Source organism: Drosophila nasuta, chromosome X (genome assembly GCF_023558535.2).
Source record: "Drosophila nasuta strain 15112-1781.00 chromosome X, ASM2355853v1, whole genome shotgun sequence".
Taxonomy (NCBI): domain Eukaryota; kingdom Metazoa; phylum Arthropoda; class Insecta; order Diptera; family Drosophilidae; genus Drosophila; species Drosophila nasuta.
In genome coordinates this window covers 32,222,087-32,245,561 of record NC_083459.1, presented here as the reverse complement: position 1 = coordinate 32,245,561, position 23,475 = coordinate 32,222,087, and the positions used below count along the sequence as shown (strand labels likewise).

Genomic DNA, 23,475 nt, shown 5'->3' with positions numbered 1-23,475 from the left:
ATAATCATATGTCAGTCCATATTATACAATGTAAATACTTAAAGATAATTCGACTTTAAAGATAATTATTACCGCGCTTGCAATATATGTTTTTAGAGTCGCATTTCAGTCTGTGCCTTATAAATGGCCCTTTAAGAATGATCAAATTATAGTTACATTAAATTATAAGCAATTTATAGGTTTTACGCTTTTTTGCTTCAAGGATTAAAAAGAAGATTCTATAAATTCATATATCACATAGCAAAAAGAATTTTAAAACATATATCTTGCAAAACTATTAACATTAAGCAAAGATATAATGCAAATGAAAGTCTTTTAACAATTAATACTACTTTTTTTGCAATGTATACTAATTTAGTTGTACAGATTTTGCACTTAATAAACATTAAAAGAAAAAGAATACTAATTATTTAAAAAAAAACAATTAAATGATAATTCTTATTTCATAATTTTTTCATAGCAGTTACGGTTCCTGAATAAAAAATTAAAACTCAAACTTATTTAATGATTATAAAATATTGAATATATCATTTTCGGCTCTTAAATAAAGATAAAAGCAGAATAAATTTATGTTTAATAAATACAAATTTGTTATTGAAACGATTATCTAACAAGCTGTCACTTTCATTTTCCAAATCCATAATAATAAAGATAGAAAACAATAAATATAATGTTAATACAATACATTTACAGAGTTTGTCGTCAGCTCCCTAAAGTATGCAGTGGAAAATGTGAAATCTGCAAGCGGGACGCCATTTTGTTTTGCGGCAACTTAGAGCTGCTGTGTTGCACGTGTTGTAAACATATTTAATCAAAATGCAGCGGCGACACAAACAACAAAAACAACAACAACAAGAAGTTGGCGAAAATAAATAATTAACAGCGATACAGTGGTAAGTGCGAGCGAGACAGCGATAAGCCAAAGTAGCGCAGCTCACACATGCAACGGCACTTGTGGCAAGTGAAAGACCAATCAGCGCGACAAAACAATGGACACACACACAGCAGCAGCAGAGAGAGCGAGATAGACAAAGGCAGAGAGAGAGAAAGTAAGAGAGAAAGGATGAGAAACTTGTCGTTGAAGGAAGGGTGGAGAGAAAGAGGGGAACGGCTTGCAAGTGCTCAGCACGAAGCGCAGGTGAAACGCGTTGCCTAATGAATTCTACTTCCAACAACAACAACAACAACATGGCAACAACAAGGACAACAGCATCAAATTACAAAATTAAAAATGGCGCGTTGTAGGCAAAGAGAAGAAGAAGGAGAACGGAATGAGCTGACAGCGCACTGTGGGGTGAGTGTGATTTAAACTGCTAAATATTTTTATTTTATTTTATTTAGTCTTAGCATAAATATTTTTTTAACCCATCACATATCTAGTTTATTATTATCAAATCACTTGCTAGTTCATTTCAATTATCTTCATAATATACGAAAATAAAAAATGTAGCCCACTGTGCAGCGGAAAGAGAGACAAAAGGCAACAACATGAAATCATTTTCATAATTTCAATGAGACGCTGTCAACGTTGACGTTCATCTCGTTGGTCAACCCTCGCACACGCACACATACACACAAAAGCACACGCACACATACAGCAAGATTCAGCTGAGCTCGTTTATGATTGGCTTCGGCGCAAAAGAAGCAAATGAAATAAAACAACAACACGAGCATAATGCAAACAAGGAATGCCAGCGAAAGCAAGCGGCAGAAGAAGAATGGTGTGGGGGGAGGGCGGGCAGCTGCCACGCCTATGCCTCAGTATTAATAAATAAATATAATTTTAGCGCAAGCGCAGGCAAAAAACACAAACAACAACGTCAGCAACACAGCAACAGCAACAACAACAATAACAAGAACAACAGCAAAACAGGCGAGTAAAACAATGCATGCAAATGAGAAAATTACATCCCTTCATTTGTTTGAACACACACACACACACACATACAAATGCACGCTCTCACATGCTTGCATGCATTGTTGTTATTGTTATTGTTGTGTGCCAGCATCCAGCTGTGGTGGCAACCTCATTTTTACTCCTATTCCCTTCTCACTCTGACTGCATATGCCTGCCTATCTGAGCATGTATGTGTGTGTGTGAACGGGGTGTTGCCGTATTGTTTTGCTGCCGACGCTGGTGTCGCTGCTGCTGCTGGTGCTGGCAGCATTAAGTGATTTGAATTTTATTATTCACAGGTGCATCTCATACTCACACACATTCATGCATTCACATACATATGAGACCATGCATGTGCATGTGCACAATGCAGAGCGCAAAAACAACCCGTTACAGTGGTTCAATGACCACAGAAATTGTAGTGAAAAGAAATGAATGAATAAGTGAAGATAATAATAAATAATTATAATAAATAAGTAATATAAAAATATTTTATTTTTAAATTATCAAACTTAGAATAGGATATATATTTCTTATTATTATTAACAGATCTTTACAGTGGTTCTGTGACGACAGAAAAATCAGTAAAAAGAAATGAATGAATAAGTAATGAAAATAATAAATAATTATAAAAAATAAGCATTGCAACATAAAAATATTTTCTTAAATTTATCGAAATTATCGTTACCATAAAATAAAAAGATATATATTTCCTATTATTAAGAATCCTAAATTCTTACGCTTACCCAAAATATTAATGAACAATAGTAACTAATATACAAAATGTTCTTTTTGAAATATTTAACCTATCGTATCAATTAGGTAAAATTAAATAAATTATTTTATACATATTTTTCTATATTGTATATATGGACATATATTAATAAATGTGTATATTATTTTGTACTACGTAGAAGCAGCAATATATACGACTTTCATAAGTATATCAATACAATACATTAATAATACATCACATTGCCTACTTTCCAGCATGCTTGGTCACACTATGCGGGCGCATAGTTTACCACAGCCCGCCTCCGTAAAGGAAACAACGTTTATAAGGTTTTTGTGCTTGTGCCGTAATTTAACGAAGTCAAAACGAGAAAACAATAAAAACCCGACGCAGCTAGCAAAACAACAACAACAACAACAACAGCAGCAGCATCGCTAGCTGCCTCTATGTGTGGGTGTGAGAGAGAGTGTGCTCATTAAAAGCCGAGCACTCAGCTTTATGCCTACAAATCTGTGTGAGTGCGCGCGTGTGTGTGTACTACTTATATTGTTGTGTGTTATATTTGTTTATGTTTTGCGACGAACGAGCGAACGAACTAGGAAACGAACAAGCGAACGAAGGAACGAACGAATGAGCGAGCTCAGCGAACGGAGGCTGCGCGCGCTCCTTGTCACCTGCCTGTTCTAAGTGGTTGGTCATGGAGAGCGAGATGGCGAGCGGCGAATTTGATAACATGGCGAAGGCCAGAGCGAGATAGTTTTTAACAGACGGCGACATGTTAAAACGATTAACATTAACATAATTATGCTAATGCGGTCGCCTCAAAGCGGGCAGTATTTAAATTTGCAAATAATTTCGTAATTAGCTTGAAATTGAAATCATTTCTTAGGCGCAGTCACATACACATACTTACTAACACACACACACACACACACACGTGCACTGAGAGAGTCGCACACACCCACACACACACACACACAAGCAAACAGCGACATTAGCTCGAGTGCAGCGAATGAAGCTGTTGCTGCTTGCTCGCAGGATAAAAGCCAAGGGACGCTGCCTGCACTTCCGCAGTCGCTGGCCAAACGCGCAGCTCGCAAGTCAAAAATCAAATATTCATTTCAATTTTTTTTTTTCCTTCTCTTGGATGCCATAAATCGTGTGCAGTTTTACTAAAACAATTGTGTGTGTTTTCTATAGGCATAATACTATTTTTTTTTTCAAGTACTCAAATTGTGACATATAATTGTGACAATTCTAAAAGAAGTGCTAAAATTGTTAATTAATTAATGGCTGGGCCATTCATATCGCCGCTACCGGGCGATCTGCTCACCGAATACATGTTCGGACGTCGTCGACAGCGTCGCAATCGAACCACGTTCACGCCACAGCAGCTTCAGGAGCTGGAGGCTCTCTTCCAGAAGACCCACTATCCGGATGTGTTTCTGCGCGAGGAAGTCGCATTGCGCATCAGCCTCAGCGAGGCGCGCGTCCAGGTGAATCACGAACCGCGAATCTCGAATCCCGACTCAAAGTTAATGTATGTCAAGTTGCGACTTTCCTCTCGAAAAGTGGAAACAACTTCAACATAATCTCAGGAATTGATAGATTTCTTTGGTCACAAATACTGTTGATGGGTCAATCACTTTTCCCTAACAAAGTAACTTAGTTTTCACTTAGTTTATTATGTTCAATTTTATTTTATGAACGATCTTGCAGCATTGTGTATTATCATTCATATGGTCTCTAAATAATTATTGAAATCTTTAAAACATTTTAATAGTATTACTTAAGTTGAGGATTATGAATAAAGCTATTCAAATTTATAAATTGACTGACAACTGATTATAAATTTTATATTAATCCATATTCCATTTCATTTGAATTCCCTTTTTTCGTTATTTTGATTTGTTAAGTAGCTGAGCCAGTAGCATAAAAATACAATTTCAATCAAATACATTTCTTTTTTATTTAACAGTAAAAGTATGCAACACATAAAAACCATTTCGTTTTAAGTTGATCCTAAAAGTATGCAACATTTTAAGCGAATTACATTATTTGACTGACCCTAAAAGTATGCACCGCAATTTTGTTCTTTAAATTGATTGGCTGCAATATCTCGTCCTAAAAGTATGCAACTGAATTTGATCTTCAATGTGTTAAGCTGACTATAAAAGTATGCAACATAATTTTAATTTTACAAGTGATTTTCTGCATTTCTGCTTGCTGCTGATTTATGTTCGCCTGGTATTCCACCTGGTGAATTGGCATTTTGATGCCGTTCGCAGCAGTTTCGAGCGGACAACAACAACGATAGATGAAGGCATGATTTTGAAGCATACTTTAAGGGTCAGGCAACGAATCCTTTTTTTGGCAATTCAAAACTAGCCATATCTCGGTCATATCCTAACGTATCCTGACAGGACTTGATTTGCTGAGATCACAAAAAATAGGTCTATCGATTGCCATTCAAGTATATGGAGATCATCTAAGAATCCAACACCTGCAAAATTTCACTCCAAGCGCCTAAGAAAATGTTTAAAATAACCAAATCAAGGATAACTTGAAAACTTAAAGGACGATTCAGATGTCATTTGGCGTGTTGATAGGCCTTATTGATACTAGTTTTTTGACATACAGCTAGACAGGATTAACAAGGATATAGGCGAGTTATAGCCTAATTTCTCTATACAAAAAAGTCCTTGTAACTTTGTTGTTGTAAGGACTTTCGAGGATGTTCCTTTTTAGTCGATCTGTATACGCTGCAAGCTATCTTTGGTCCAAAGGACATTGCGATAGTCCTTCAAACGGCCGATTTAGCCATGATTTTTGGCATTTCGCACAAATTTTCAATGCCTACCCGTTGAAAATTTTTCGAATTTTTTTTGCAAAGCATTTTGAAAATCCTTTAATGCCAATCGATAGCAGTTATGCTTGGGAGTTCAAAAAATGCGTCTTTTTGAAAATTCTTTTCGAAATGCAGTTTAACCAAAATGAATTTTTTGTTCGCATTTTCAAAGGAATAATCTGAATATCCTTTGCTCACATAATGCACCGTTTGTAGGTTTGCTTACTTGGTGCATTAAATTATATACTTACTGAACTTACATTTTTCGTTCTGCTTTTCGGTTTGTTTTTATCCTGTTTCTATATATTTTTCGGGTTTCGTTTTGTACTTACCTTTTTAATAAAAATGCCATTTAGTTATTTTTATTATTACTAAATTGGAATGTATTTTTTGATTACAAGTATACATTCTACAATAAATAATCACTTTAAAGTTCTTTTGGCATAAATTGGTGTTTCTTTTCTTTACATTACGTAGCCGACCCGTTGACGTATTAGGTATATCGTTCGGAGAGTCAAATCGGTTAATAGTCTTTTGTTTAAGCTAACTTAAAATAAAAAATAGTAATAGAAATTAATATTTACAATTATAACAAATTTTGTTACTGTGTTGCAGGTTTGGTTTCAGAATAGACGCGCCAAATGGCGCAAGCAGGCGCGTCTGCAACTGCTGCAGGATGCTTGGCGGATGCGTTGCCTCAGCCTGGGCACGCCGCCAGTTATAGCCGGAGCTGGAGCTGGAGCTGGCAGCCGGCCGCCCAGTGCAACGTCAGGCAGTGGCAACAATCAAATGCCAGAGAATCTGTCGTCGGCGGGCAGTGTCACTGGAGCTGGAAAGGATGGGCTGGGCAATGAGACGGGGGTTGGCGATGTGCCGCTGACCAATGGACAAAGTGCTGCGGCCAATTTCACAATGATGCATCCGGCATTCCAGCAGCAGCAGCAGCAGCAACATCAACAACAGCAGCAATCGCCGCTTGGACAGTCGGAGCATGAGAAGCTTTCGAAAACCTACACAGAACTGAAGCTCTACAAGGAGACGACCTCGCATGGCGTTTCGCAATTGGATTTGGGCGGCATGGCAGCGTTGGCACCCACCTCTGATGAGGGCTCTGATGGCTCCGATTCCGAGGAAATAGATCTCACCTCGGGCGCCTGCATTGATTTCTCACACAGCACCAAATTACAACAACAACAACAGCAGCAGCAACAAGCAGCGGCAGCCGCGGCTTTGGCTGCCACACAGTCACAGAGTTCGAATGGCGTGCATTAACCAGCATTTCTGTTTATATCTACAATTCCTCTCATTTGATTTAGAAATACAAATGCAATTTAAACATAAACGAAACAAGTTCAACTTCTTATTTGAATTCAAATGTGCGCGCCGATTATCGATACATTTCAATGCTAACAGCCTGCTGTAAAGTTAACAGTTTTCTGTAAATTTAACAGTTTGCATACTAAACACAGCTGGGCAGTGTGACCATGCCTGTCACTTTCAAATCGCTGAACACATTAACAATAAATATACACAAGCTTTCGCTTGCTTTAATTATTTAAAAGCAAAAACAATAACAGCTTAATTGATAAAACCTTTGAATGTTTATCAGTGCAATAATTGTGTCGCCAATTAGTGATGACATTTTCACATTTCTGCACATATCGATAACATTGCTAGTATTTTATTAAACAAATAATTTTATTCGGGGCGAATGGTAAATGTTTTGGATTGAACGTTATATTTGAATTTCTTTCCATAACGGATAATGTTTAATGTAATTTGAAATACGAATTCATGTAGAAAAAACATTGACATGATGAAAATATTGTTTGTTAATTATTTAAATTATTTATACGAAGAGTAGAGCATTTGGTTGTCGGCTTGGCCAGCAGCTGAAAACTCTCAGCTATTCATTCAGTGCCTTGTCTGATGAACTAACTTAACTGAGCTGATGATTTTTGTTTTGTTATTTTTTGTTGTTTCTTTTTTTTGCAAGTGTTATGGCAACTGTTTGTTCAGACTGCGAAAATGTGAATACAATGTGTATTATCTGCATTATCGTGTTCTGATAACAGGCCAAAAACAGCTTTGCCATTAGATTGCCAATGTTGTTGGTTGCCAGTTTCCAAATAAATAACGTGACCCTGTTTGCCATTCCACGGATTAGTCATTCCAATACATGTACCTTCCATTCGAAACTAAATGCAGTAATTAAAAAAAAAACGAAAACGAAAACGGGATACAAGCAGATACAAGATTAGAGATTGTAGTTCTCTCGGTTTCCACAGAATTCTATTGCCTCAATCTGGCGTCATTTATATTATTTTTTTATTTCACATTACGCTTGATAAAAAACGACGACTTGGATGACGTTGGCAACGATAAGCCCTGCACCGGATAAGCCCCAATGCTGTTGTGACCTCTCCTCGCACCTCTCTCCTCTACACCCTGCCTTCCTTGCTTGCAAGCGACCAACCCGAATTGCATTACACACAGACACACAGAAACATGCATTCAAGTCAGACTCGCATACACTCACATACGCACAGACGCATCGTCGACATTGTCGGTTAGTACGTGCGCACTTGATTGCAGCGTTCCAGTCTGCCATTGCGACTCTCTCTCTCTCTCTCTTTCTCTTTCTTGCACTTAATGCTGTTGTTGTCTAGGCGATTGTTGTCAAGGCTGGTTGCAAGGCTGTTGAAGCACTGATTGCTTTGCCGAAGATGCCGTTAAACCTACACCTGAATTTGCAGTGGTCAACTCTAGTCTCACATGAAACTAAAAAGTACACATAACCCTATTCTTTTTACCTTAAACTTAACACTTTATTTTCTTCGCTTCTCTGGTTCAATGTATGAACCAGTTTCATAAAGCACAAATAACGCAAGCAATATTTAATAAGTAAATTCCTTATATGTACTGTGAACATATACATACATATGTACACATAGTTATGCTTCTGTGTGTATACACAGCATTAATAGAATCCTTAATCATCCATAAATGAAATGCGGTTGCAGAGTGCTGCGGCGGCTGCAGCGTCAAGCGTGCCCCCGCATAGTGTGCACACACACACTCACGCACACGCACACACGATGGCCAAACATTTTGTCAACGTCTCGCTGCCGACGTCGCGGCGTCGCTGCCCGCGCACTTTCAACTCTGAAATTGAAACTGAAAATAAAACCGAATGCGGTGGCGTCGCTGTCGCTAACTCTATCTCGTTCTCTTCTTGGTACACATGTATGTATGTGTATGTACTATACGCGCTGCTCCACAATGCGCTCCCACTTGCACTCGGGTTGTTCAGTGTTGGGACGGCCAACCGAACACTTGCCGAATAGCAACCGAAGTATGCCGGCTGCGAAGTAACGGCGACTGCGCTGCTCGCTTCATTTTGCCTTGGCGCTTGGGCGCTGCTTCTGCGTCAGGCACTTCGTTGGAGTTGCACGCGCTGCCGGCCCCGCATTCGTGAGCAACAATTCGTGCGAGTCGGACGAAGTCGGTTTATTATTACTCCGATTTGAAGAAGCCTTTTTGCCTTAGCATTTTGCATTGTTTTCATATTATTTTTTTTTTTTAAATATATACATATATTATTAAAGTTTTTGTTGTTGTTTTATCGTGTGATATATTATTCGCTCGTTTAGCTCGTTTTGCGTCGCGCGTTTCGTTCTTGTTGTACTTAGTTACTATAACAAAAATAATAAGTCAACCAAAAAACACACAAAAAAAGCATTTCAAAAGATACGCCAAAGCCAAGCGGCAAAAATTCATTGAACTCTCACTTGAGTTGCAGTCCGAGCAGAGCAGTTAGCAGCGCAGCGCAGGAGCGACCCAGCAACACAGCAACACAAAACAGCATCCCAGCCAGCAACATGTCAGACGGCATTGAAGTTGAACAAATCGTCGAGAGCAAGCCGCGAAGGGTGAGACACTTCTTTTAAATACACATACAGACACATAAACATAAACACATGCATCTACAGTGTACCCTGTATAGTATGAATCGAATATGTGCATTGATTTTATTACTATAACTAATAATACAGGCAAAATCCTTACACAAATATCTTATTTAATACTTAAACAGCATTTCAATATCTGCAGTCTTGTAGAGAGTTCACTGCATTGAGCGAACACTGTAGTTAAGTATGTGAGTGTAGGCATGAAAGACAATATTAAGACAAGCAAAAAGAATTAGGTTCGTAAAAGATGCGACAAAAGGGGCGCAGAGCGCGTGAGAGCGAGCTAGCAAGATTGCCAGAGAGCAGACGAGGGCAAGCAAGAAGAGCACAACAAGAAGTGTGAGAGCGCATTAGTTGGCCCGAAAAAGGAAGAGGAAGCACGAAATGTTGGAGCCACAGACACAGACACAGCCACATTCAGAGCCTCAAGCCCAAAGTCAAGTGTGTGCGCACACATAAGAGTGTGTAAATACATACTTACATAGATATGTATGTGTGGCCGTATATGCATGGGTATGTGTAAGTGTTGGACTCCATAAGAACCGGCCAGAGAACCAGGGCCAGGGCCAGACACTGACACAGCCGGTGCCGTTGCCGTTGCCCAGATAATAAAATAAAATAAAAAAAAAACAGCCCGAAGAAGGAAGTATGAAAAGGCAATAAGAATAAAAATGGACATATTTTTTTACTTCTTATTTTTTTTGGCGTTTTGCCTTTGCTGCGGGGGAGGCTGCAGCAGCATACACAAAAGGGTTGAGCAGCAGCAGCACCAGCCGCAGCAACAGCAACAATAACAACAATGCCATATCAAGTTCAAGTGCGCAGTGGCAGCGGCGGCGAGAGCGACGTCGACGTCGACGTCGACGCAGCTGCACTTGTGCGCACAACAGTTATGTCTGCGTTAGTATGTGTATGCGTGTAAAAACATCAAATGCTAAATTTTCAGCTACTGTGCTGTCGATAACGATTGTTCAAGTCGATTGACGATTAACTGTGAGTCACAAAACAACACAGCTGCTTCATTGGCTTGGCTGCTGCATAAAAACGGGGAATCATCATGAGTCAAGACTTAATCACAGACTTTTTCCACCAGAGCTCGTTGCAAGCTAATAATTTCTCCCCAGTGTGGGCAAGCCTCTCTATGTATGTATGTGTGTGTGTGTGTGTGTAAGCTTAATCTGTCGGAACAGAAACGCACCATTTACGGTTATAACTCAATCAATAAGTCAAAACAAAGCGCACACAAAAAAAAAGAGCCATGAAAATTGAAACGAAATGCGTTCAAGCGAGTTTCAACAAGAGCAACAGCAATAACAACAACGATAACAATAGCAATTCAATGTCAATAAATAAAATAGTACATATTGAATATCGTTTTGACTCGAGGCGGGGGAAAACGCGTCGTATGCGCAATGCCGCATATCAATGGCAAACTAACTGTGATTGCAGCCAACTTAATGAGCATAGGCTCTGGTGCAGCCAACTTAATAAGCAGATCAGCTGAGTAGATGCATTACATGGATGATCCCATGATCTTCACAATCAATTGATCGATTTCGTTAGAAATGAATTGCATTTTTGATTTGACAACAAATAAACATATATAAAAATGACCTCGCAGAGTATTCACATTGTTTAGCATGTGACGATGACGCGACGAGGCTTCCTGATGTGCCAATTTTGGTAAACGAATTGCAACTTCTTATTTATTATTATTGTTTAAAGCATTTCTCAATGCGCTGTGAGTCACATCGCACATCAAGAACCCTCCCAATGCATGAGCAACAACATCGACAGCGACAGCGACTGCAACGCAAGTTCATTCCTTTGTGTTTTCAGCTAAAATAAAGAGAAATAAAAACACTGAAGAATTATTAATACATACGGCAATAAGGCAATAAAACAACAAAACTGAAACAACGACTGCTCCCGACTACAAAAAAAGAACAACTCCAACCCAATATACCACATGCTCTTCTCCCTCTTCTCTTGCTCCGGCCATGCATCCGTTCCTTCCACACTTGTCACGGGGCAAATGAACGCGAGCTCTGCTGTTTTTGTTGCCCCGGCTGCTGCTGATTCATGCGAATTTTGCTGTCAGTTGCATTTTTATTATTTTTACACACACAAACACACCCGAAGACAATTTGGAAAATGTGTTTTCGAGAGCAAAACAGCAAATAAGTATGCAAAACAAAACGAAACCCAAACACCCCACTAACCCCTTCGACTTGATCGCTAACAGCAGATGATCATGATGTTGGTGATCATGGATGCATGGATGCATCGAAAACCACAGCAACACCTTCTGCAACAGCAGCCACAACATGTGGGTTACAGCCAGATATACAGACAGATATAGAATCGCCAGAGATATTTATAGGCAGACCGACAGTCAGACAGGCAGACATTGATCATCATCATCCGCTACGCATTGTTATGATATACGATACAATTCAACATAACCTCACTCAGAATACTTAGTTTACTTATGTGGGGAATGTGTGGTTGGAATAAATTCTATTTATTTTCCTTATGATAAAATGGAAGTGAGTGCTAATAACAGATATTCATCATAATTCAATGTTCTACAATGAAATATCGTGGATAAACGATCCATACTTGACAACATAACCTCACACATTGTGTGTGGAATGCAACGTACGAGTATGGCATTAATATTTATTAGCCTCGCAGCAGATTTCAATGAAAAATACCTGAACAACCTGACAACAAAAATCACCATAAATAAACATATTGCTATGACAACAACAAAATACACACACACACATGAAACACAATCTTACTCACAAAGTGTTGCGAAATTTGAGAACTCGGAGAAATATTTTTTTTTGTTTTTTTTTGTGTTTTGTGTGAACGGATTTTCACTCGACTATGTTGCAAAGTGTTTGTTGCGGTGGCACGCACACATGGAAACTATAGAAACTTCCTGATTGCCTTTGCCAAGAACTTGACTGTGAGTCACTTGATTTTCTGCTTTCGGTTTTCGGTGGCACTTGCCACAGAACAGACAGACACACGGTTGCCAAAGTTTAAAGTTGTTGCCTGACTCAACCAACAGCGGTTTTTCAGTTGTCTGTTGTCTGTTGCACACAAAGTCACAAGTCTCATTGGATTTAAATGGGATATTTGAGGCGCCGCTTATCGCACAAATGGCATTAGTCAACATGAAACTGCTTTAAATACTAAGTATGTATATATAAAAATACATATTTTTATGTGAATCGGTGGTTTGGCCTTTAGAGTTTCGTTTTCTGTTCTTTTCGGTTTTATACCCACTAGCCACAGGGTAGAAGGGTATTATAACTTTGTGGCTGAAGAAGGAAGATGACTCCTCATACTCTTTAAAGTATAAATTCTTAATCAGCGTCAATAAGTCAGTTAAGAACTTCTTTTGAATGGGGCAAAAACAGGTCAAAGTTACTTTGGCTGACAATCTGGTATATTTAAGTACTCTATGGTATATTTCCAATGTAGTACTATATCAATATACCAAATATAACCTTTGGTATATTTCAATATTTTTTAAGGTTTAATCATTTGGTATATTTTGTACTCTATGGTATATTTTTAATGTAGTGCTATATCAATATACCAAATATAACCTTTGGTATATTTCAATATATTTAGGGTTTAATCATTTGGTATATTTGGATGCAAATATTGTTTAGTACTTTTGTGGTAAACTAATTTGGTATATTTTAATAATAATACCGTATCGCAAAGTCGAGCACACTCGACTGTATCTTTCCTATTTGAGTTTTTATTCATTTAGTTGCACATTTTTTTATTAAATCACAACGCCAAAGGAAAAAAGAACAACAAACTGCTGATATAGAGCTACACACAAAAATATGTAGATACAGTTACTGCTACTGATATCGATATTGATATTGATATTGATAGATATATAAACAATCTATATATAGTTTAACTCTTGTATGTGTACATTATTTAATCATTATCGCATGCCATTTGGTTTGAGTAATTGAAATTTGTTAAGTGGAGACAAACAATTGTTTGAAGGTTTCAGGACATCCGACTACTTATGAAAAGAGATTATATACTATATATGTAAAAACGTTAATAGATATAGAATAGATGTAGAATTCAGATATACAAGTAATATTTGGAGTGAATCATTATTCTTTTATGGAACCACTTCATTTCAACACACACAATTACGAACTACGAGATAAGTTGGCATATTTTTAGCTCTCAAGCTCTTCAGATTCGCAACGGAATATGCAAACATTGCACAGCAGCATATAGACTTAAGATTAGATAAAGATAACTGTGACTGCGACTGCGACGGCGAAAGTCACATGAATTAAGCAAAATGCAATGCACTTGGCAACAAATCTTAGCGACTTTGCGATAAAGAAGTAATCAATAAACATTGTTATATTAATAAATATGATTACAAATAGGTGTAACCCCCATATAGTATATCGAACACTATCGATCACTGTTACTTTCGTTACGTGCGTCATGTGGTTGAAGGAGAGTGAGAGAGAGAGAGAGAGAGTGAGACATTAATTAGAAGAACTACTGCGGAAGATTGAAAGATTGGGTGCAAGAACACTAATTACGAAGAAGGCGTGGAGTAAGAACAAGTGTCGCCTGAGTAGGCTATAAATCAATTTCGAAGTCGTGGTGTGGTGTGGCTTATCTGGAAAATACAGAATAGAGAATTGAGATTACGTTTGCGTCAATGCTGCACCCCAGAAAGCAAGTCACACCCCTCCCGCACCCTTGGCTGTGCCTTGACTTTCTTACGTACGTATGTATGTAATTCAAACATGCATAAAACGAAAATACTATATCATAATTGAGGTTATAGCCGACACGCCTCAGTCGGGCAAATGGCCTTATCACAAGTGCCGTTAATTATGGTGCTCCAAATTATGATAGCTACAATAATATAGATACATATGTATATGCGATGCGATCTGAGGCGATCGTCAGCGATCATAATACTAAAATTTATTTCTCATTTGCGCACAAATTATGCCAACAGTTATCTTCCACTCTTTTCATCTTTTCTGCCATTTGGCACACTTTGGCATCTTCATCTTTATTTCGTTGCTTCTTTATTTTGCTTTGTGGTTAATTAATTCAGCCAGAGTTGTGAGTTGAGAGAGCGCTAGAAGCTAGAAGCCAAAAAGCTGGAAGCTGGAAGCGGAGTTTTGTCATCGCCGCTCGTGAAAGTCATTTCATTTTTTTCATTTTTTTGTTGGGGGGTTTTCGATTCTTTGTCCGTTCTCATCTTTCTAATTGTTTCGCTTTTCAGTGCGCAACTTTTCTAATTGATTTTTCTCACAACTCTCGAACAACAGCAATCAAATCGGTCAATGAACGCATTATTATGTTTGTATGTCTGGAGACAGTTTTTCGTTCATCTCGTTCATCTTTCATCTCATATTCTTCTTCGTACCCAAAAAGCAGATCAAAAAACCCAAATAGAATACATTCACAGACCGACAAATGGACGGACGGACAGACAGACAGACGGACGTAGACATACATCATCGTCTGTGCTCAGCTTCACAACAACAACAACAACAACACGAACATTCGCCTCCGTTTCGTGGGGCGACAACGAAATTATATTTAAACCGTTTTTCAGTTTTTCCGTTTCTTTTTTCTTTGCCCCGCAAGCTGATTGAAAAATTTGTGAGGCTTAAATTGTTTCAAATGGAGCAAAACAATGCATAAATCTTGATTGAAGCCGCGCAAAGAGATCTGCTTCCAAATTCCAACTACAGTGAGCTGCAGTTACACTTTCCAAATGCACAAAGCAGCAGTAATATCTGTGGAAAGTCTTATTTAAACAATACTCGTGACATTATGTGGGCTCCCATCCAACCTACAAGCTCTGAATTATATTGATATATATAGATGCTGGTGGCACTCTAAATCTCATTTCGATAATACATAAATAAATGATGAATTCATATGGTTTTTTTTTTCCCCATCTCTGATTAGTCAACATCGTCAAGTTGTATCGAGTTTAGAGTCATAACTAGTTTCCATATTTATAATATCAACACATGCCTATTGCTCTCATTTAAATGGTTTGCATTGTGAATTGTCGTTGAATCATATTTATCATGTGTGTAGATTGGTCGCTTCTCAGAATTAATTAATCAAACAGAGACTGCAGAGAGTTTTACAATATGTTTCTGAGTAGCAAAACTATGGAAAGCTTAGACTTATCAAAGTTCTATATTCGATAAGAACTTTCAGAAGAACAACCGTCATATAAACACATTATTTCGACTAAAAATCTGCTATGATGAATCGAACCTAAAGAAATAAGTGTGTTGTATATATACTCTTTATATACTCTTTTGAAAATATAATAGTATATTGATATACCAAATATTGTTTTCGGTATATTTTTTGCATTTTGCAGCACCAGTATAATAGGTATATATTGAATAATAACGGTAGCATTGTTTTGCTTTTGTAAAACATTGGTAGCTAATTTTAGGTATATATTTTTTTAGTATTTTTCAGTATATCATTTTGATATATCTCAAAAAGAATACCGCATTGTTTTGCACTAGTTTTCGGTAAATTTTTTAGTATAGTGATTTGGTATATTAAAAAAAAAAATAATACTGCATTGCTTGGCTTTTGTTAATAATGGGTAGCGGGTTTTCGGTATATTTTTTAGTATTTTTAGTATTATGCTGGTATATTTTAAGAATAATACCGCATAGTTTTACTGCTATAGAAAATGGGCTGCGTGAATCGTCGCGTTCTTTTAATTTATGGGTTTGTACAGTAGGAAATACTAGACATGGCATATCGAGTATTTTTATTCTACCACAAAATACTAATACTTTAATAGAATGCAAAGCAACCTCAGCAGTTGTAAATAGTTATAGCAAACACATCGATTTGCCAAGCATTTCCATTTCCTATAGTACTCACACGCTATGCTAACATATATTAAGTACTCTTGATAGTTGAGGTAACAACTATATAAATATATAATCGTAGTTAGTTGTGCTTAAACCGCAGACAATGTTGCGCTGTTCGTTATAATTTATTGCATTTTAATTTTCAAGGAAATTCGACAACAGCAAGCAGCACAGTGTGTTGAATAATTTATGCAACACTCTTGAGTTGAACAAATTGAAGAGTTTTGTGCAGCAGAAAGCAGAAAGAAAAAAAATGCATTGGCGTGATTGATTTGAAAAATTTATTGCTATCATTATTATTATTATTGTTATTGTTATTGTTTTGGCTCTTGGCACGGAAACAAAACGAAACCGAGAGACGAAGCCAAACAAAACACAAGCGAAAACGAAAGTATCTGAGTACAGAGCAAAAAAGTATCTGACGGATACGTGCCATGGTTAAGACAAGTTGAAAGCACTTGGCGCGCTGCCTCAATGCGCCGACGCAAAAGCGAACATATAGTATGTACATATAACATAACATACATTAAACATCAGCCTTAATCCCACACGATAAGCACGAAATCTGAAATCGGCTGGCAAAGCAAATGAACTTTGCTGTGGGGAATTGGGATTTTGCAAAAAAAAACAACTGAAACCGAAACAGAAATCAAACAAAACGCAGCAAAGCGGGGCGGGGCAACAGTAAGGGGCGTATTTTTGTTTCCTGCACTGATTACATGCCACAAAAATAGCAACAACAGCAACAATAACTATGTAATCTTTGTAGATGCCACTGGCCACATCACTGGATAAGGACGCCATACGCGAGGCCTACGAGGATGTCCGCTCCGATCTCACAGACACCGAGTGGGCGGTCTTCAAATTCGATGGCGCACAGATCATTGTCCATGAGCGTGGCCAATGCTTCGAGGAGTTCCGCCAGCAGTTTGGCGATTCGGAGCGCGCTTTCGGCTACATCCGCATCCAGATGGGCGATGAGATCTCCAAGCGCAAGAAGTTCATATTCCTCACATGGATCGGACAGGAGGTGGGCGTCATACAGCGTGCCAAAATGTCCACAGACAAGGCGCTCATCAAAGATGTGCTAAATGTAAGTGTCATCCACATGGATGCATCCAAAGACTAATCTACAATTCTCTTTTTTCTCGCCCAGAACTTTGCCGTCGAGCTGCAGGCGGGCGTCGAGGCCGAGCTGGACATTGAGCTGTTCCGTGAGGCATTGAATCGTGCCGGTGGCGCCAACTATGGCACTGGCATCCGGGACAATTGAGCAACGAGTAGAAACAGAGCTGCCTTAACGTCGTCGCTTGACAATCTTCATAATTATTTTTTTTTTTTGTGCAACCTCTTCAATTGCTGACTTAACTCTGCTACTTTTTTTTACTTAATTATTATGAATTAATTTTATGCGATCTTAAAATATTTACTGTACATTTTATGTAATATGTAATAAACAATAATTAAACAAGAAACAAAAACAAACAACAAAAGAAACCATAAAACGTTATTAACTCGCCATCGATGAGAGATCATTTCAAATTCAGCACGATACTTTTCTTTTTCTTTTCTTTTTTTTTTTGCCCATTGTGTTTTAAATTCGCATTTGAAAAGTCAGTTCATTGACCTCTCTGGACGAGAAGTGAATTCTAGAAAGCTGCAGATTGCTTTAAATTTGTATTAATTAAATCCAGTTAGATTTTGCTCTGAACAAACGAAGACTATGCCAAAGTTGTGGACTATTTGTGCACAATTTTTCAAATAATAAAGAAAAAGATAATTCAAAATTGATATAAACAAAAAATGTAGCAATTTACTTTGAGTAACTATAATTTCTTTCTCATTTTTTCATTTTCAAGAAATTCACATTTTGGTAAAACAAAAAAAAAAGTTTCAAAGTTCTCTCCTAAATCACTCTATTTCAATTCCAATTGAATTCATTTTGAACCCCCGCTAAACTATATATGAAAAATCGCTTTGCTCACTTACTGTTTCCACTGCTGACTCGAATTTTCCCATGTTTTTTATGGGTTGCCTGTTAGGTGTTACTTCCGAATGTTGCACATAAATAAATCAAGTGAAATCCTTGGTTTAAACTTGGCTAAATTGTTTACTGAGTTGGCGTTAAACATATTCGGGGGCGGCGGCCAACGACAATACAAAATATGTGTTGTTATGCACTTAGGATCTAGGAATAGCATGTTATTTTTGTATTTTGTTGTGATTGTGTGGATTGGTTTGATGATGAGCATGACTGCGGTTTAATTGTAGATTAATGTAGAGTGTCAAGATGCTTTAAATGAACGTTGTTGATATTGATGATGATGATGATGATGATGTTCTGCTGCCTTAATGTTGTCGTTAATTGCGCTTCAGCGATCCCGGAAGAGTACAGAGTGTAAAGCATCGATGTCCACCTCAACGCCCGATGAGTTTGTGGTCACAGTGCGAGAGCTAAAAAGAACACAAAACAAACACACAAATAAGTTACAGAGAAGAAAGAGTTAGCAATTCGACGACGCTTTACTCACTTGACCGAGTGATTGCTGCGATTCGATGAGTGCGGATTGACGAGCACACAGTGCATGGGCTGGCCATCGAACTCGCGCTGATGATACGCATCCACAGCCATTTCGGCATGCTCCAGCGACTTGTAGATGACCTCGGCGGTGCCCGGACGCACAACACGCGCATCATACATCGGCCCAATGTCGTTGAACAGCTCGCGTATATCCGCTGTCGTTACATTCGCGTGCAGATTGCTGACAAGCAAACGATAGCCGGGCTTATTGTTCACCACACTCAGTGGCAACGGCATCGATATCGATGGCGGACTGCGACGCTGCGAATGCAACGATCCAAGGCCTGGAGCGACAATTCCGCCATGCGACTTCGATTGTCCGCTGCCATTCTCGTTGGCATAGATGCCATGCGAGACCCGAGGATCGGGTTCGCTGCCAAAGAGACGGGCACGCAACGAATCCGGTAAATTGGATGTGGCCACCAAACTGCGCTGTCGTGTATCCCCACTCTTGCCCACATGACCCACAACGTTGGGAGGCGGCGGCAGCGGTGGCAACGCTGGACGCTCCAAGCGATTGCGCGATGACTCGTAAATGGCAAACGGATCATCGTTGATCCCAGGCGATGTAATCTCAACGCCATCCATTTCCAAGCCATAGCCATCGTAGCCGCCATGCGTCGCCATTCGAGGACGTGATCCACTGCCCGGCTTTTGGCTTCCGCCGCTATTGTAGCTGCCCATGTGCAGTGTTCGTGCAATTTCCTCTGAAATAATGCAGCATAATTGATTCCATCTTCTATTCGCTAACCATTGATATCGACATACTCACCATCCTCCAATTGCTGCATGTTGTCATAATCCACATAGCCGCGTGGCACAAATGGCTTGGCCGCAGCGTTGAGGCGGCTCGTCTTGTAGCCGCCCAGATCATCCTTGGGATTCCAGAGCGTTTGCACCAAGCCACCGGGCCGGTTGCTCATCGTAATGATGCGTTGACCAAAGCGACCTTTGTGCACGGCAGCAGCATCGTCATCATCATCATCGTCATCATGCTGCAGGTGATCAAGGTCTCTTACCCGATCACGACCATGTCCGCGAATGCCAGGGTTGCCACCAACACGAGCATGGATGCGCGACGATTGTGGAGGCGGCATTGGCATCGGTGGCATAGGCAGCGGCATGCGTTCCTTTTTCCGCTCGATCAGCATGCTGCGGGCATCGATGCCCGAGTCGCGTATATTTTGATTGAGAATATCGCGTGCATCGATGATTTTGGCGCGTGTTTTCTGTATGATTTTATTGCGTGCATCAAATGTGTTGCGCTGATGTCCTCCAGCCGCTTTATTCAGCGGCTTTCGTGGCTTCATGTGAATGGCATTGCTGCAATAACGGAAAATGGTGGAAAAAACATTGCATGAAAATGAAAACTTGGCAACATCATCGCCATTTTCTTTTAGCGTTCCTTTTTTTTTTTCTTCGTCAACTTACAGCTTTTTCTCATTGGCCCGGTGGGGAGGATTGTTTGTGCGCTTACGCTCAATTATTTCGTCTAGGCTCAAGTCCACGTCCATAGTGTTTCTTTTTTATTTGCGTGCTTTGCGCACACCACAAATATTCTTATAGTCGGCAAATCCGACACCCCATACAATCAATATGATTGAAAAATGAATGGTACAACAAATTTCCACAGAACTCCGGTTTGCCGTCTGCAGTAGAGGTGGAGCATCATCGATGGATATATCGATATCTACATTTTTTTTAGAATATCGATTATACACGACAGGCATCGATTAGTTTTAAATAAATTTTTTATAATTTCACTTAATTATTTGAATAATGCCTTTAGATACAGGAATTTGTGGTTTGTGTATTTAAGGCTATTATATATGTCGTGGTGAGATAATACATTTATAGTACTTACATAGACTTGAAAATCGATGACTGCACAACTGCAGTATTTGTATATCAAGAATTATATTTTATATAATGAGCTGCATTATTTAAAGGTTTTAAAATCTTACTTTTAAAATATTTGAAAATTTATTTCAGCAAAAAAATATATATATTTAAATTAATCGTACAGTAGAGAAGTCGATGGATATTGTAGACTCACATCACCAGGGCCTCAGTTCTTTTGTGGACAGCTGGTTCACGAAATGAACTGCTCAATTGAACTTCTTGTGAACGCAACTACACAACTCTAGTTGTCAATTATTCTTTTGGTTATAATTATTTTCACTCTGCACTCTGCATACGAGTTCTTTAACCGCAACATCACGTCAACAAAAAAACAACAAAAAGTGCCCCCACCTACCACTGCTCTGCTGTAGACGTTGAACTGGAATAGTCAACTGCGAGAGAGATTTCACATCGTTTCGTTTCATTTGCTTCATTCAATCAGTTCCGAGACTAGCTGTAACAAACAGCATTCGCCGCATGCTGAATAAAAAAACACCGCTCCAACAACCACAACAACTACAGCAAAGACAACAAATACGTTATCGATATCAAGATGAATCCCTGCGCTGTGCCCACAGCCGTGCCCGATGTTGACGGAGACAAGCGCTGGCTGAGTATACATCGTCGCTTCATATGCGATTGCCGCGAAAAGGATCCGGATGTGATATTCCTGGGTGATTGCATATTTGAAACGCTGCAGGACACGGACACCTGGAACCAATTGTTTGCACCGCTGCACTGCCTCAACTTTAGCATACGCGACGATTGCACCGAGCATGTTTTGTGGCGCATCGAGAACGGCGCCCTCGACAATGTGAATCCCAAAATTGTTGTGCTACACGTCGGCACCAACAATGTGAGCAACAGTGCTGCCCAAGTTGCCGAAGGTTTGCTCGCCAATGTGGCCAAGATACGCGAAAAACTGCCAGGCGCCTACATTCTGCTACCGGTAAATAATAAGCCATTAACCATCATTTCAATTTACTATTATAGAGACTAGCTATCCGAAGAATTGTAGGAAAGCCGATGCTTATCGATAGGGCGAGCAGCCGGCAAAAAGAATTCTATATTTAAACTTTTATGTGCGTTCTTATACGCGGTAACTATTGGATAACAGGGCTGTGTTGGCTGTGAAGTAATCTCTGGATTGAAACTATATACTAGATATGCACATTTTTATTAGTCTGTCTGTTCGATTAATACCTCTTCTACCTACATATATCTAACAAACTCTGTCGCGCTAAACAATTTCCTTAATAATTTGCTTAGAAATAATGTTTCCTTAAGAGCTAGAGCTTCAATTGGATTCGAAATAGTAAATTGAAATTTCCTTTACCGGGTATATTATAGTGACTGTTAACTTTCTTACTTATTTTTTTCTTGCATTTCATTTGCAGTCGCTGCTTCCACGCGGTCAGCAACCGAATTTGTTGCGTGACAAAAATGCGGAGATTAATGAATTGGTCAAGGAACAGACAAAGGGATTGGATCGTGTGCAAACGGTTGCCATCGACAAGGGATTAGTGCAAGGAGACGGCAGCATTAGCCACCATGATATGTTCGACTATAAGAATCTAACGAATACCGGCGCCAAAAAAATACTCGAACCATTGCATGATTTGCTCTCACAAATTCTCAATGAAAACGAACTGGAACGCGATCTCACTCCATCTGAATAATAGTTTCCTCTCTCTCTTACACTCAATTCAACGTAACTCAATTCGCGAACTCAAGAAAGATAAAGGAGACTAATAATATTCACAATCAATGAATCCAAAAAAGGAAAAACAACACAAAAATCCAACACTCCAAACCTGCATGATCTTTAGCAATGAAAGTATTCACTCGTGTATTTGTTTCGGGATTTCATTATTTCCATTCACTCACACAAAACGCAAGTTTCCTTAAAGCTTCACAATGATATTTTATTTATCTATCCCCTAGGCTTAAGAAGAAAACTAAAAAAAAAAGAATTTGCTCTGCATACAGGATATATACAAACAGATTAGAATTTTGTATTTTGCATTTATATTAAATATTAAATTATGCGTACATACATATTTAATTTAATATGCATATTAATGAAAAGAAATGAAATTTACATTCCCCCCTAAACTCACTTCGAAATACAAAATGCGTAGGATTTTTTTTTTTGGTTTTTGCATATACATATTCATACAACAAGATGTAATTTTATTTGTGTGAAACGTATTTAAGCTCAACACCAGAAGAATCCCACTTAATATTGTATAAAAAAAGAAAAAGAAAAATGTGCGCCAGGAGTGTACACGGCGTACAGTGATGAAAATGTGAAATATGTATGAGATTTTTATATCTGTGGCAGGTAAAAATAATAGGCTTTCAGTTTTGCTGCTTGTAATCTGCAATAAATGAAATGTCTTAAGTATAACTTTGACTTTCATTTCTAGTCAACTGCTTGGTTGGGTTGGGCTGAATAATTTGCAAATAATTGATAAGCGCGCTCGTTTTATCGATAAGAAGATTGGCTTCTGATTGTCTTATCGATGACAGATAACCTACTTTTGAAATCGATGTTTTCCAACATCAAACTCGCAAAATACGACATTTT

At 38.7% G+C, this 23,475-nt stretch overlaps 4 protein-coding genes across 4 annotated transcripts; 3 read left to right on the top strand and 1 right to left on the bottom strand.

Annotated features, from left to right (window-relative positions):
* The first annotated feature begins 3,577 nt into the window (after nucleotides 1-3,577).
* Nucleotides 3,578-6,860, top strand: LOC132796639 (retinal homeobox protein Rx). The gene is made up of 2 exons (XM_060807883.1): nucleotides 3,578-4,126; nucleotides 6,094-6,860. The coding sequence occupies exons 1-2, from the start codon at nucleotides 3,920-3,922 to the stop codon at nucleotides 6,748-6,750; spliced, it is 864 nt and encodes a 287-aa protein (XP_060663866.1). The 5' UTR covers nucleotides 3,578-3,919; the 3' UTR covers nucleotides 6,751-6,860.
* A 2,099-nt stretch (nucleotides 6,861-8,959) lies between these two features.
* Nucleotides 8,960-17,878, top strand: LOC132797362 (coactosin-like protein). Its single transcript, XM_060809083.1, has 3 exons — nucleotides 8,960-9,410; nucleotides 17,172-17,495; nucleotides 17,559-17,878. The coding sequence occupies exons 1-3, from the start codon at nucleotides 9,360-9,362 to the stop codon at nucleotides 17,673-17,675; spliced, it is 492 nt and encodes a 163-aa protein (XP_060665066.1). The 5' UTR covers nucleotides 8,960-9,359; the 3' UTR covers nucleotides 17,676-17,878.
* A 614-nt stretch (nucleotides 17,879-18,492) lies between these two features.
* Nucleotides 18,493-20,650, bottom strand: LOC132797357 (uncharacterized). Its single transcript, XM_060809079.1, has 4 exons — nucleotides 20,415-20,650; nucleotides 19,756-20,306; nucleotides 18,934-19,690; nucleotides 18,493-18,856 (listed from the first exon to the last, which is right to left on the bottom strand). Exons 1-4 carry the CDS (start codon nucleotides 20,495-20,497, stop codon nucleotides 18,775-18,777), a joined length of 1,473 nt encoding a protein of 490 aa, XP_060665062.1. The 5' UTR covers nucleotides 20,498-20,650; the 3' UTR covers nucleotides 18,493-18,774.
* Nucleotides 20,651-21,098: 448 nt separating this feature from the next.
* Nucleotides 21,099-22,698, top strand: LOC132797361 (platelet-activating factor acetylhydrolase IB subunit beta homolog). Its single transcript, XM_060809082.1, has 2 exons — nucleotides 21,099-21,834; nucleotides 22,283-22,698. The coding sequence occupies exons 1-2, from the start codon at nucleotides 21,439-21,441 to the stop codon at nucleotides 22,562-22,564; spliced, it is 678 nt and encodes a 225-aa protein (XP_060665065.1). The 5' UTR covers nucleotides 21,099-21,438; the 3' UTR covers nucleotides 22,565-22,698.
* The last annotated feature ends 777 nt before the right edge of the window (nucleotides 22,699-23,475 follow it).

Coding starts and splice junctions, on each gene's coding strand:
- LOC132796639 (XM_060807883.1), top strand. CDS start 3,920: ATGGCTGGGCCATTCATATCGCCGCTACCGGGCGATCTGCTCACCGAA. Junction 4,127..6,093: donor TCAGCGAGGCGCGCGTCCAG/GTGAATCACGAA, acceptor ACTGTGTTGCAG/GTTTGGTTTCAGAATAGACG.
- LOC132797361 (XM_060809082.1), top strand. CDS start 21,439: ATGAATCCCTGCGCTGTGCCCACAGCCGTGCCCGATGTTGACGGAGAC. Junction 21,835..22,282: donor GCGCCTACATTCTGCTACCG/GTAAATAATAAG, acceptor TTTCATTTGCAG/TCGCTGCTTCCACGCGGTCA.
- LOC132797362 (XM_060809083.1), top strand. CDS start 9,360: ATGTCAGACGGCATTGAAGTTGAACAAATCGTCGAGAGCAAGCCGCGA. Junction 9,411..17,171: donor TCGAGAGCAAGCCGCGAAGG/GTGAGACACTTC, acceptor TAATCTTTGTAG/ATGCCACTGGCCACATCACT. Junction 17,496..17,558: donor TCATCAAAGATGTGCTAAAT/GTAAGTGTCATC, acceptor TTTCTCGCCCAG/AACTTTGCCGTCGAGCTGCA.
- LOC132797357 (XM_060809079.1), bottom strand. CDS start 20,497: ATGGACGTGGACTTGAGCCTAGACGAAATAATTGAGCGTAAGCGCACA. Junction 20,307..20,414: donor CGGGCCAATGAGAAAAAGCT/GTAAGTTGACGA, acceptor CCGTTATTGCAG/CAATGCCATTCACATGAAGC. Junction 19,691..19,755: donor CATGCAGCAATTGGAGGATG/GTGAGTATGTCG, acceptor GCATTATTTCAG/AGGAAATTGCACGAACACTG.